The sequence below is a fragment of the Rhinopithecus roxellana genome, chromosome 3 (genome assembly GCF_007565055.1).
Source record: "Rhinopithecus roxellana isolate Shanxi Qingling chromosome 3, ASM756505v1, whole genome shotgun sequence".
Taxonomy (NCBI): domain Eukaryota; kingdom Metazoa; phylum Chordata; class Mammalia; order Primates; family Cercopithecidae; genus Rhinopithecus; species Rhinopithecus roxellana.
The window spans coordinates 127,925,691-127,940,377 of NC_044551.1; the positions used below are offsets into that span (position 1 = coordinate 127,925,691).

General features: G+C 38.3%; 1 protein-coding gene across 1 annotated transcript in view; it reads right to left on the reverse strand.

Annotated features, from left to right (window-relative positions):
- The window catches only part of HCN1 (hyperpolarization activated cyclic nucleotide gated potassium channel 1), a 454,348-nt gene extending 440,388 nt beyond the window's left edge, over nt 1-13,960 (reverse strand). Inside the window, exon 1 of the mRNA XM_010378669.1 lies at nt 13,532-13,960. Within this exon, the coding sequence (XP_010376971.1) occupies nt 13,532-13,941 (410 nt within the window). The 5' untranslated portion in view covers nt 13,942-13,960. The remainder of the gene's footprint in view (nt 1-13,531) is intronic.
- Nucleotides 13,961-14,687: the final 727 nt, after the last annotated feature.

Genomic DNA, 14,687 nt, shown 5'->3' on the forward strand with positions numbered 1-14,687 from the left:
TGCCCAAAGGGATACATTCTCAACTTTATTTTCATTAAGATAGCACTAATTCTAAAGGCAATGACATTTAAATAGTTTTTATAGTGTTGTGAAAGAAGAGCCATGCCAGATACAATAGATAGAATGTTTATGTCACCCTAAAATTCATATGTTGAAATCCTTTTTTTTTTCTTCTCCTGAGACGGAGTCTCGCTCTCTTGCCCAGGCTGGAGTGCAGTGGGGAGATCTCGGCTCACTGCAAGCTCCGCCTCCCAGGTTCACGCCATTCTCCTCCCTCAGCCACTGGAGTAGCTGGGACTACAGGCGCCCGCCACGACGCCAGGCACCCGCTACCAAGCCCGGCTAATTTTTTGGTTTTTAGTAGAGATGGGTTTCAGCATATTAGCAAGGATGGTCTCCATCTCCTGACCTCGTGATCCACCCGCCTCAGCCTCCCAAAGTGCTGTGATTACAGGCGTGAGCCACCGCGCCCGGCCCATATGTTGATATCCTAACCCACATGATAGTGGTGTTGGAAGGAGGGGCTTTTGGGAGGTGATTAGGTCATGAGGATAGAACCCTCATGAATGCGTTTGGTGCCCTTATAAGAGATCCCTCACCCCTTCCACCTTGCTAGGTTATAGTGAAAAGACAGCCATTTGTGACAAACAGACTCTCACCAGAGAGCAAATCAACCAGCACCTTGATCTTGCACTTTCCAGCCTCCAGAACCGTGAGAAATAAATTTCTGTTGTTTATAATCCATGCAGTCTATGGTATTTTCTTACAGCAGCTCAGAAGAACTAAGACAACAAAATATCATATATATATATATATATATATTTATTTATATATATATATATTTATTTATATATATGTATATGAAAAATTGGGATATATATAATCCCAATTTTAAAAACTACATAAAATCAAGCATTATAGTAAAAGGAGTTCATAGAAACATGCATTTATTTAATTGTAATGGCTTCAAATCTTATTTCTAAATGCATGTTTCTGTGAAGGAATAAAATGCAGATTAAATGTCCACACTAAATTATTGTTTTTTAGAGGGCACATAGGGAAAAGGGTTGTTGGAAATTATATATAAAAACCAAAGTTAAGCATAATACTGCTAAAAGTCTCTTTATTTATTCAAATTTATTAAGTGCCTACTTTATACCAATATATTGAAAATGTATGTGTGTGTGTGTGTGTGTGTGTGTGTGTGTGTGTGTGTGTATATATATATATATATATATATATATATATATATATATATAGACACAGGGTTTCACTTTGTCATCTAGCCTGGACGGAGTGCAGTGGCTTCATCTTGGCTCACTGAAGCCTCAATCTCCTGGGATCAAGCGATCCTCCCACCCCAGCATCCCAAGTTGCTAGGACTACAGGCATGCATCTCCATGCCTGCCTAATTTTTGTATTTTTTGTAGAGACGGGGTCTCGCCATGTTTCCCAGGCTGGTCTTAAATTCCTGAGCTCAAGCGATCTGCCCGGCTCCGCCTCCCAAAGTGCTAGGATTACAGGCATGAGCCACCATGCCTGGCCCAGCTTCAGCTATAATTCTTAAATAGCTTGCCCAACCAAAATTCTGTATCTTTGAATCTTCCATACACTGTTTTTAGTGTCTCTATTTCTTCATGACAATATTAGATAGTTCAGGAAGTCTTAACATGGGTTCCAAAAATAAATGTGCTTCAAGGAAACTACAAATCTTTGAAATTACAGGCAAAATATTATAAATAAATACACAGGTCAGAGTGTCAATAGCTTAAATGTGATTTGTGAAGTATTATATGAGTTTTCAAGCCTAGAATCACTAACACAAATGGCTAACCATGAATGATTTGTATAATCAGTAATTATAGCCAATAGAATTATGCGATTATTTATATTGTGCAATACTTATTCAACCATAACTTGGTGCTTCTAGCATGTATTTCTGCTTTTTATACATTAGATATATATCCAGATCACAGAAAATACAGGTCTCCAAACTTTTCATTCTAATTCACTTACATGGATTTCAGGATAAATATCAAATTTATTGTTTAGAAAAAAAGACAATTTTTTAAAAAGTACTATTTAAACAGAGAATGACTATTCTATAGGAAAAATAAGGAACAGTTGTTCTCCCTTTAAAAACTAATCAAATAGGCCAGGCATGGTGGCTCACGCCTGTAAACGCATCACTTTGGGAGGCCAAGGTGGGTGGATTGCTTGAGGTCAGGAGTTTGAGACCAGTCTGACCAACATGGTAAAACCCCATCTCTACTAAAAATACAAAAATTAGCTAGGTGTGGTGGTGCACATCTGTAATTCCAGTTACTCGGGAGGCTGAGGAAAGATAATAGTTTGAACCCAGGAGGCGGAGGTTGTAGTGAGGCGAGATTATGCCACTGCACTCCACCTTGGGTAACAAAGCAAGACTCTGTCTCAAAAAACAAACAAACAAAAAACTAATCAAATAACTTTAAATATTCATTTTTCAGTCTCTGCTCATGTTCCTCAAACAACCTAGGTAGTGTAAATTTTAATAAGGTGCATTGTCTTTTTAATAAAACAAAGATAAAACATTCTGCAAGGGTGATTAAGTGACAACTGCTCTAGAAATGATATCACAAAGATTTTTTTTAATTCTGTCAAATTTACAGTATTTCTCAAATTCTTTTATGTACCTAATTAGAAATAATTATATTTCTAAATAACAGTTTTTAAAGACTGTTAAACATGACAATAAAAAAGAAAATGAAAGATTTATCAGTTTATAACTTATCTTATTTACCTCATATATAATTCTTAGCTGATTTCAAATAACATCCCAAATGGTTTAACTATGCCATTTTCTTAAAGATGAACAGAAAGTAGCACATGCAGCCCAATGAATGCCATTATAATTTTCCCTAAAAGCTATTTCCAAATGTTCAATACTGTAGCATTCTATACCAACTAAAGAGATTAAACTGGAAAATTTTGCAGAAACAGGATATATTAAAAGTTTTCTGGCCAGGCGCGGTGTCTCACACCTGTAACATTAGCACTTTAGGAGGCCGAGGAGGGCGGATCACCTGAGGTCAGGAGTTTGAGATCAGCTTGACCAACATGGAAAAACCTGTCTCTAATAAAAATACAAAATTAGCCGGGCATGGTGGCACATGCCTGTAATCCCAGCTACTTGGGAGGCAGAGGCAGGAGAATCGCTTGAACCCAGGAGGCGGAGGTTGCGGTGAGCCAAGATCGCGCCATTGCACTCCAGCCTGGGCAACAAGAACGAAACTCCATCTCAAAAAAAAAAAAAAAAAAAGTTTTCCAACAATAAGTGCCTCATGACTAGACCAATTTCACATAGCATACATAAAATATGTCATTGCACATCAGGGCTTCTGCTGCCAGGGCTTGCATGAAGGTAAAAAGGAAACAGCAGCACACCATTTACATGGCCCTTCCTTCATATATATTTTTTCTTCAGTATTTATGGAAATGGTTAGAGTATGTACTTAGAGAATATTTAATGTTTCAAACAACTAACTTGCCTTAATTGTTTTAATTTTACTTTCATAAAAATAACTAACTCTTAAAATAGCATTAAATGCAGAGCATAACTTCTAAGCGCTACATATATAGAAATGTTTATATAGCATATATAGTATATATACACACTATATATACTATATACCCCACAAATTTTATATATATTTTTTCCTCATATTATAATTGAGAAAATTAAGGTCCAGTTACTAACATGGTGAAGCTTGGATTCTGACCTAAACAGTTCCTAACACTGTTACCTCAAAATAACATATGCCCATAGTCTTTATTTTTTTTTTAAGCAAAATAGCATGAAGGATTATAAGGAGAACATATAAGCCTCTCCCTTTTCCTTTTAGCCCTACATATCACTTTCCAAATTCAACCACCATAATTGTTTCTTTTAGTGTTTAGTTCATATTTCAAAGAGAAATTGATTTATCAATTTTAAATACTATTCGTTAGTTTCCAACTGTGGAAGACAAGGACTTAGCTTTCTTACATTACCCAAACCACATTTACGTTTCTCCTACCCTCCCACCATCCTAGAATAATTGCACCGCAAACTTTATTTAAAATAGTCAACTTGTTTACATTATTATTATCAAATAAGCATTAGGCACTGCTGAACCAAGCAAGGAACTGTGATTCATTTCCCTTTTATATACATCTTTAGATCATTCTGGAGTTAATAACGGTCTTTTGTTTATTTACTTGTATCCAATGTACTCTACAAATATTTATATGGAAGTCATCAATATCTTGTTCCAAATGATCTCTCGAACACCTAATAACATTATTTATCAAGTGCTGATATCCATCTATTTGTTTTTCGTATCCTGAAGGCCTTCCTCCAGAACGCTTTGCTTTCCTGCCCCAGTCTGGACTGCTTTATTTCAAGTCTAGCTATTCTGGGGTACTCCTAGGACTTCAAGTTTCTCTGTGTTAGGGCCCATTTCCTAGCTTCTATGTCTTCATGTTGTTTGGTGTAATTTCTTGTTTTGCAGGAACATGTCATCTAGTAACTTTCTAAGAAAGGGTACATGGGTACTTAATACTAGAGTTCTTAATTTCTGAATATCTTTATTTAAACTTTGTATTATGGCAAGGTATGGATTTCTTATCAAGATTACTTTCTCTCAGAATTTTGTAGACATTGTTACAATCATCATTTAACTTAAAGTATTATTCCCACTTCTTGGTATGTAACTTTTTCTTTGAAAAGTCTTAGTCATTTGTTTGTTTGTTGCTTATTCAATGGTGTTGTAAAGCTTCTGTGTAATGATCCTTGGATAGTCTTTTTCTTTCATGATGCTAAGTATTTCATGAGTTCCTCAGAACAGACATTTCAGTTGCTGCTATCTGGCAAATTTTATCGAAAATGTCTCCATTAATTCCATATGTCCCTTTTCACTCTTTTTTTATCATTCTAGAATACCTTATGATAGATTTTGACCTTATAAATTAGTTCTTGATTTTGCTATATTTTCTTATATTTCCTATTCCCTTTTGTCTTTTTGCTCTAATTCTGATAGACTTCTTAGACTTTATCTGCTAACACATTTCGTCCAAGAGCTGTTTTTTAAATTTCTTGCCATATTTTCCATAGCAATGTGTTCTTATTGTACAGATAAAATATTTATGAAGATATCATTTGTGGAGCATTTTTTATAATACTGTCATTTCTCCTTATCCCATCCCTTTGGACCGTCTTTGGCTGTTTGATTTAATCTTTCTCTGTTTGATTTAGTCTTGCCTATGAGACTTTTCTCAAATGTCTGGTTATCTTTTGCTTTCAGCTCCATATTAACCAATGCCATACCAAAAATATAATTACAGCCTCAATGTACACATGCGGGAGTTTTTGCAGGGTGATTAGGCAATAAACATGATTTTTTATCTGAAGACTTTGAAATGTCTCCCTTTGGAGGTATTTTCTCCAGTTTCCTGATTGAGAAAAACAGACCTGGCTCCAAGCATCCTAATGTCAGCAGAGGGAGTTTTGTATTCACTAAGGAAACCCTTATTTAATTCTGTTTTCAGTCTGGCTTTCCTGGAACTATTTCATAACTGGCACTTCCAAGTCCTGAATTCTTCTGGATTTCAATGGGTGAAGGATTCTGGAAGTGGAATAATTTCTCTATTAACTTCCTATTTTACAAATGTGCTTGAGATCTATATTCTCTGATGTCTCCTCTTTCTTCTACTTACCAATGTATCTGTGCTTTTTCATATTATTTTGGAGTGACTTCAAGAGGGAGGAAGTACAAATGATTAGGTTCAATCCATCATGTGTCCCAGAAGGTTTGGAGAATTATTTATACTGGCAGCCTTGTTTCTTATTATGTAAAAGAGCTGAAGTGACAAAATTAATATTCATAAGAATTGAATTCCTGGCCTAGTTCTTACTATCTATGTCACCATATTCATGCTACAAAACTCCTCTGCAGTTTCATTTATTCATCTGTGTATTAGGCAGGGAAATGTAATAGTTGGGCACATACTTGCAGGTGCCAGTGGGAAGTAGATGCCAGGTATTACTGTAGGAAAAAAGAAGGGCTTTCATCTGAATTTATCAACTCTAAGATTAAATGTGCTCATGACCTGATTGAAGAATAATTCTTTGTCCATTCAGTCAATAAATTATTTATTACAGGTCTGTTATGATGACCCAGAAATTTCACTCTGAAGAGAATTGAAAACATCTCTGCACAAAAACTTGTATGAGAATATTCATATCAGCAGTATTTACAATAGCTAAAAAGCAGAAACAACTCAGATGTCCACCAGCTGATAAATGAATAAATTAAAGGTAGTATATTCATAAAATGGAATGTTTTTAAGCAAGGAAATGAATAAAGTACTGATTCAGGTAACAACATGAATGAACCTTGAAAAAACATTATGCTAAGTGAAAGAAGCCAATAACAAAAGACTATATATTGCATGATTTCACTGATATAAAATATTCAGAATAAGCAAAAATCTATAGAGACAGAGAGTGGATTAGCGGTTGCTTAAGGCTGAGCGGGAGGGTGGGAGATGCGAGAAAGTGAGTGCTAATGCATATGGGGTTTCTTCTTCGGATGATAAAATATTCTAAAATTGTTTGTGGTGATGGCTGCATAACTCTGTGAACTTACTAGAAAACATTGAAGTGCTTACTTCAAACGGGTGAATTGTATGGTATATGAATTTCGTCTCAAAAAAGCTGTTAAACCATATCTGAACGTAATACTTAGGTGACGGGATAATCTGTGCAGCAAACTACCATGGCACATGTTTACCCATTTAACAAACCTGCACATCCTACACATTTACCCCGAACTTAAAATAAAAGTTGAAGAAAAAAAAAATGAAGCCTCTAAGAAAGTTTGGCAAGAACTTTTTTACAACATTGGGAATGTAAAACTGAGTAAGATTCATAAGTTAGCATGGCTTAAATTCCAGGGAAGGGACACATATAAAAATAATTATAAATTCTGCTGAACAGAAAGCCTAGATAGAAAAATAAGTGTGTGCACAATGATTAAACGGAAACCTAAAAGATGAGTAGAAACTAGTTATGTGGAGTGATGAAAAGTGAAAAGAGTATTTCAAGCATGGGGGTAATATCACATTAAAATCTTAGTTGCAGGAGAGAACACAGGTTGCTCTAGGAGCTAAAAATTTACCCAAGTGGCTGGAACACAGTGCTGGAATGAGTGGCATGTGATGAGGCTGCATATATAGGCTGACATTATGCAGGGTCCTGAAGCTCAAAGAAAGTTTGTCAAATGTAGTCTAAGAGTAACGGGAAGTTACTAAAGGGTTTTAAAGAGCATAACAATATTACTAGATTGGCTTTTTAAAGATCACTCTTGTCACTCTATGTTGAATGAAATGGAGGGCAGGTTACACTTTCTGTCCCAAAACAAGACTGTAAATATCACAACAGGAATGTCAACCTTGGAGAACCTACATTATTCTTGTCATTTTAAGAAATCTGTAAACTGGAGGCAGTATTAATTGGTCAAATCAATATGTATAGAATCTCTAGAATGTTCATAGGCAGTCATTCCATTCCCTGAAGTTTAGCCAAAATATAATGAAGAGTAAGGTGCAAAGATGTTTGCTGTGGCACTTTTTAAAATACTGAATAACTGTATACAACAAAGCTGATAGTCTAAAATTTATAAATATTTTCTAACTTTGTATGTATGTAAAATCAGCCTTATGTTTTTAGAGTTACAACTAGTGACCTGAAAATAAAATTAGGTTTATATAAATAAAATTATAAGTTGTAAATTTAAGGTATGAGTAATGTCGCTTCTTTGCTTTAACTGAGTGGTCAACTATTAGACAAAATAGAAAAATACTATGAGAAAATTAACTAACATAACTTGAAAGAGTCATGAAATCAATTTTATCAAAGTTGGGTGAAATGTATCAGATAAACACTCAAGTCAAAAATAATCAACTTCTATATATATTCTGTACTTCTATATATATTCTTCTACATATATAGATGTCCCTTGAATACTTTCTGTAGCACATATATACAAATAGAATTAACAGAGCCATGAAGGTTTATTTTGCAAAAACATAAAATTCCAGGATGCACCAGGAATCCTGATTTTTTACCTATAAAACTAACGGTAAGTTGTACATCCAGATGCCTTCACAAAGAAAATTATTTTTAGAAGTAAAGTACTTAGAGAAAATATAATTTTCTTAGTGCATGCAGACTTTTTTCTTTATTATTTATTTCTACAACTAAAATATATAGTGTCAGCCTAATTCATGGTTTGTTACTCCTTTACACAAAATGATAAAATGAAAATTTGTCACAGACCCTGCAAATGCTCAGTACTCTTCGTGTAGTGCTAATGATCTGCAATAATTCGCACTATACTTATACGAGACTCTATTTCAAAGTCCTTTTCCTGAGCCCAATTGTTGTTTCTAAATAATGAAGTGAATTATCTGCTAAACACAAGAATTATATTCAGAATAAGATTCTCACCTGAAAATCATTCTAAATGCATTCTGCTGGCTTCCTGGTCACTATAGGACATAGGTGCACTGAGCATAATAATGCAGAATTACAAATACTATTTATCTTGCTTTTTGGTGGTGATGTTGTTTTGGTTTGTGGTTTTTGATCAAGTAGATAAATGAACCTATGATACAAATAACAAGTAATGTATCTTTCCAGTGCATTTAAATTTCTTTCATTATTCAACAGGCACGTTCATAAATCCAAGTCCACATAATTAAATATGATTGGTAAAGTGCACCTCTTCACTGATTCTCAATTTGTAATCATACCCCAAAAGCAGGTTTAAAGGGAAACTTGCTCAGAAAAAAATGAAAACCATCTTACAATAATTTAATAGTATAAATCATATCTACTAAATGCAACAGTGAAACATTTGCTAAAAATTAAAGTTGCATAACTCACATGTATACTAAGAAAAAGTAACTAAATAAATTCACACCTTTAAATCTTTGAAGAAATTTCACATTATGTCTAACAGTTCCTAGAGCCACTAAGAAAAATGTAACTGAACTTACAAAGCACAAAAAGGTTCACCTAACAGAGAAAAAAAAATACATTCTTATGGTTAATTTTGGCTATGTTGATATGAAAAGCAAATAAAAGAAGCATTGCTGGCAGAATACAGAGTGTGTTCAGCACAAAGAAAATGTAACAGTAGGCTAATTAGTCTTTAAACCCCAGAAGGTTGAACTGTTTTCTTGTGAGAAGCTCCTGGAAGCAAATGTTCTATGATGAACTGTGTAATATGAGTGAAGCCTCCCTTCCCTAATGAACACATCAGTGATCTCTGATATCAGTACATTTGTGGCTGCAATCCAAAGCAGAGATGGAAGACCGGAAGTGACAGTATCTTCAGGAAGTAACTCCTATCTCTAGAGTCCTTGGGTACTTATAACACAGTAAGCTTTTCACACACTCATACTAATGATGAAAAGAAATGGAAAAAAAAAATAAGAAGTCAAGATACAAAACTGCCTCTATTATGAGGAGCAAGATATTGGCTGCAATATATATGGAAGAGGAGCATTCTTTTTAAAAGTCCCTTTGTGTAAGCATGATGGAACATATGCATAATGACAGAATCCCTAAAATAGCAAATGGTCTGGTGATAAATTCTTCCAAGATAAATTGCTTGCATAATAAAAATCATCCACAAAAGTATTCTAAATATTCTTTCAATCTATTTAAATGATTATATCATAACTATCAATTGGCTGTGTAAGCACAATGCTTGCCGAGCATCACTTTTTAACCACAGTAAAATTCTAGCTAATTAATATAAAATCACCATGAATTTTTAAAAATCATATTTAACCTCCAAATTAAATGTGTCTGTGTGTTGTTCACATGAAATTCAATAAAAGTAAGACCATGTTGTCACTACAGAAAAATCGAGCTACATTTGTTTTTAAGTAACTATCCCTATTTTCCCTAGTTTGGGTGCTTATATACCACAGTATAAACAAAAACATGAGCTTGTTGTGTTTACTAAATTCTGTAGCTTCCACACAGTTATTTCAAACAGTATCTGATACTATTGGACTCTTTTTTACTCTCTGAAGGTTTCTATTATCATCCTTTTTCCTGAGGAAAAAGGTAAATGCAGCATCTCTGCCCTACTTACACCAGGGGTAGAGAAAACTACCTGCCAGACACAGCAATAGCATTCTTGGGCTCTGGCAGGGAAAAGAGGTACTAGGTAGTTCTCTGAAAGTCTCAGTGGGAGCACAGCCTTGTCCCTTGAGGTAAATAAAGTAGAAAGCTATCAGTCTTAAAAATTATCCTGAGAAGGGAAACTAGAAACAGTGTTAAAGTCACAACATGCCCTGGAGTAAGAACATAGTAAACTTCTCTGGCCATGCAAATGCTGATTAAAAGTGTCAAGGAAAAGAATCCTCTGGATATCTTCATTTGCACTATCTCCCCACTCTTCATGGAAATTACTCTTCAGTGTCACTCACTCAGTTGTTACACAATTAATGAACTTAAGTTTGGCATTTTAGGAACTATAGTAAAGCACCCCTCTGAAAGAATCTTCAGAAAAGGGCCTAAAGTAAAGGCTAGATCATGACCACAAACATTTCTAGTATCTGTTGAAAATTACTCACACATTGCTTTTCCTGTAGAAAAAAAAAAAAAAATACTGCTGGAATTTTGTCTTTCATATTTTTGTTTTTACATTACATTTTCTTGACATGTTTAGATTTTAGAAAATCTTATCTAAATCATACAAAAACTTTGAGATCATACAAAAACATTAATGAAATAATAAGATGTAAATACATTCTGAATGTAAACAAGTACATGATCATTTTTCTAGTTTGTTTTAGAACACCAGTGTATATTGTAATTCTGTTTTAAAATCTATTTTTTTCGGCCAGGCGCGGTGGCTCAAGCCTGTAATCCCAGCACTTTGGGAGGCCGAGACGGGCGGATCACGAGGTCAGGAGCTCGAGACCATCCTGGGTAACACGGTGAAACCCCGTCTCTACTAAAAATACAAAAAACTACCGGGCGAGGTGGTGGGCGCCTGTAGTCCCAGCTACTCCGGTGGCTGAGGCAGGAGAATGGCGTGAACCCGGGAGGCGGAGCTTGCAGTGAGCTGAGATCCAGCCACCGCACTCCAGCCTGGGCGACAGAGCAAGACTCTGTCTCAAAAAAAAATAAAAAAATAAAAAATAAAACAATAATAAAATAAAATCTATTTTTTCAGGCATCTTTCAGTTTAAAAATATCTAAATAATTCTAACTGCTTAATTTGCGCCTGACATTTTCTTTTTTCCACTTATACGAGGGAAAGTCAAATATTCCAAACTCTCCACACTGGAGTTTAGAGTATTAGCTCACGTTTTAATCATTTCCCATTTATTTGAAATGAATAATAAAATTAAATCATCACCTGATTTCAATTTGTTCCTTTGTTCAGTAACAATGTTTTTATTAAAGAGATATTTTGTCTCAGAAGATTTCCTTGGGAAAATAAGGAGAATCCTGTAATTCCATTCATTCAAAAGACTTTTGGACACTATTCTAATTCCTGAAAAGCGGCCCTATGTTTTTATTTAGTAAGTGGGAAAAAGTTTAATTATTTGATGTATGATATTTTGAAAAGGGATAGTCCTTTTCACATTACTGAAGAAATAAAAGCTTCATATGTAATCATTTTATTGAGTGAAATTACATGTCAAAAGTTCAGCATTTTTGCATGTTAATATTGAACTTCATACATTTCTGGAAATACCCCATTTATTTTTGCTATTAAGACTGGAGGCTGTTTTCATGTAAATTATTTTCATTTAAAAATTTTAAAATGAGGTGAACTATATTTCCATTGGGGACTGAGGAAGAGATAATATTCTATACTTGATTCTCACCTTTAAAACTCTAAAGAACACGACAACCTTATACATCTCAGAATAGGGTCATTTATAAGTTTGCTTCCCTATCTTCCTACTGGAGGAAACAGGTTTGATTATTTATTACATCTCTTTAATATGAACATTTTTCAATCAAACTCTTAGACTATAAACTTCACTAGGTTTTATAAATTCTCCTTTAGACTTTGTTGTGTGTTTTTACAAATAAGTACCTTAAAATTATACACTTTCTAAAATCCATTCACTCTGTGCATAGATCACAGAAGCTACTGATTTCTGAGACGATAAACATCTCAAAGAAGGCAAAGACAGTCACTATGAGCCTTTGTGTGGCGGGACTGTGGTTTTTTTCACAGCTAATGTCAATCAGAACTGTGGACAGCTCCCGTTAAAGCATGGAGTTGGTGATAATTTCCCTTAGTTTCTAAACTAATTCCAAGGCTGGTTGACATTGCTGTATTTATCCTATAAAGAATGCTTAGTGTATGCACATGCTCCTTTAGTTGATTATTTTTTTTCTTTTCGAACGAGTTCGGCCAAATAAATAAATAAATATTACCCTGAGTTATTAAGAGTTACTAGTTCTGGATTTTAAAATGGAAAGTCCAGCCTTGTTCAGGAGCTAAGATAACCGTGCGCACGCTAATAAGAGGATCTACTACACGACCTTCATTTGACAATCTCTAAACATGCTTATCACCGAACGAATACTTGGGTGACAAATAAGATCAGAAAACGTCTTAATTTTAATTCTCTAAAGCGGAGTTTTCCTGCTGACAGTGTTCCTGTCCTTCTTCCCGAGCTGAGGGATGTGAAAGAGATTTTTGAAAGAGATTTGCAGTCAAGGTCAAGAAAGGGTGCCGCTCTATTTCCAGGAAGGGGGCTCTGGCAACGCCCCCTCTCTCCGTTTCGGGGACTACAGGCTTCCTGCCACGCTCCTGCCCTGCTTGGAAGCGCCTGGCTTTGGTGAGACCTCACGTTGGGGACTATCCAAGTGCAAATTGCCATTCTCTTGCCTGCCGGCCGCTGTTCCTGAGAAAACACAGCCAGGATACCCAGCGGCTATAAAGATAAACAGACTAAACACACTCCCCGGGCCAAGCGCTGGCAGGAACTGCTCAGGCGTATGAATCACTGTCTCCGGTTACCCCGCCTTCTCCAGAGCCCCAGAAGCCTCCTTGTCCCTCTTGGTTGAGACCACACTTCAGGGAGCCGCGCGAGGAAGGGTGGCTGCCCGCTTCCTCACACTCTCGTCTATGAAGGAAAAGTTTCCCTGGTACAACTTCGCCTCCTCCCAGGGCGGTCACCGTGGCCTCCATTCTTCCCTGATCTGTCCCCGAAGTTCAGGAGGCCGAGGAGGAGAGCCCGTCCGGGATTCCCGGGCAACAGGAGCACATCCTCCTAGCCCTTCCTGGGTGGAAACTACCGAGAGGCGCCGAGTGGAGCCTGCTCAGCCCTAGCCGACGCCGCCGGCAGCGCCACCACCGGCCCGCCCTCCGAGTCCACGGGGCGCCCCCCTCCCAGGGCAGGGAAGCGCGTTTGAGGGCGCGCCTGAAGGGAGGGTGGGGCGGCGACCGGGAACCCTCACCTGAAATCACTGTAAGGGTGGATAATCCAGAAGCCTGCAGTTTTAACCCTTTCCTGCTCCTTTTCCACCGCCTTCTGGCTCCCAAACATGCGGAGGGAGAATTTGTTGACTCCGGGTTGCAGCATGGAGGTGAACTGCCTCTGCATGAAGCCGTACTGCCGCCGGGGCCCCTCGGCGTCCTCGAAGCCTCCAGCCGGCTCCTCGCCGCCGCCTCCACCGCCGCCGTCCACCTTGAAGCACACGGAGTTGCCGTGCTCCTTCGTGCCGGCCCCGCCGCCCCCCGGCGGGGTGCCCAAGCGTTTCTCGGCCGCGGCCGGACCCGCGCCCGTCGCGGACGCCTTGGCGGGGAAGACACTGTTGCCATCGTCCCGGCTGTTAGACGAAGAGTTGGGCTTGCCGCCTACTTCCATACCCGGAGGACGCGGCCGGCGACGGCGCGGGCTCCAGACTCGCCGGCCGCCCGGCGCCGGGGACACGTAGCCGAGAGGGTAGGGGCCCGAGCCGGGTGCAGGCAAGCCTAGCTGCCCGTCGCGGCGGCGGCGGCGGCGGCGGCGGCTGCTGCTGCTTCCCGCCCGCGCCGGTCCTTGCTGCGCGCCTGGCTCCCGCCGCCGCCGCTGCCCTCAGTGGCTGCGCTCCTGGCTCCGGCGCGGCTGGTGCTGAGGCTGAGGCTGCCAGAACTAGGCGAAGCTCAGCTCGGCTCAGCCCTCGAGCCCCAGCGCCTCCCCTCGGCTGCCCTCTGCTGGCCAGAAAGGGTCTCCCCCGCGTCCGCACTCTACACATGCTCGTTACTCTTGCTCCACTTCTGCCCAGCGTGACATTGAACTCAGGAGCCCGCGGAGGAAACATTCATTGGTACACGTGGAGAAGGACTCGGTGTATGTTTGCATTGGAGAGCGGGGAGAGAGGAGAGAGAGGAAGGCTGAATTAGCGAGTGTGTGTTGGTCCAAAACAAACAAACATCTTAAACTTATGAAGACATTGTCTGAACGCCTGTTTGAATAACGATACAGATGGGGAAAAGAGGACGAGCTAACTATGCATGCCAACAATTCACGTGCAAAACCAAATGTCCAAAAGAAAGTAAAGTTTGACGATGGAAAATAAATGTCACAAGTACCAGGGAAAGTGTGCGCGTGTGTGTGCGTGCGCGTGTGTA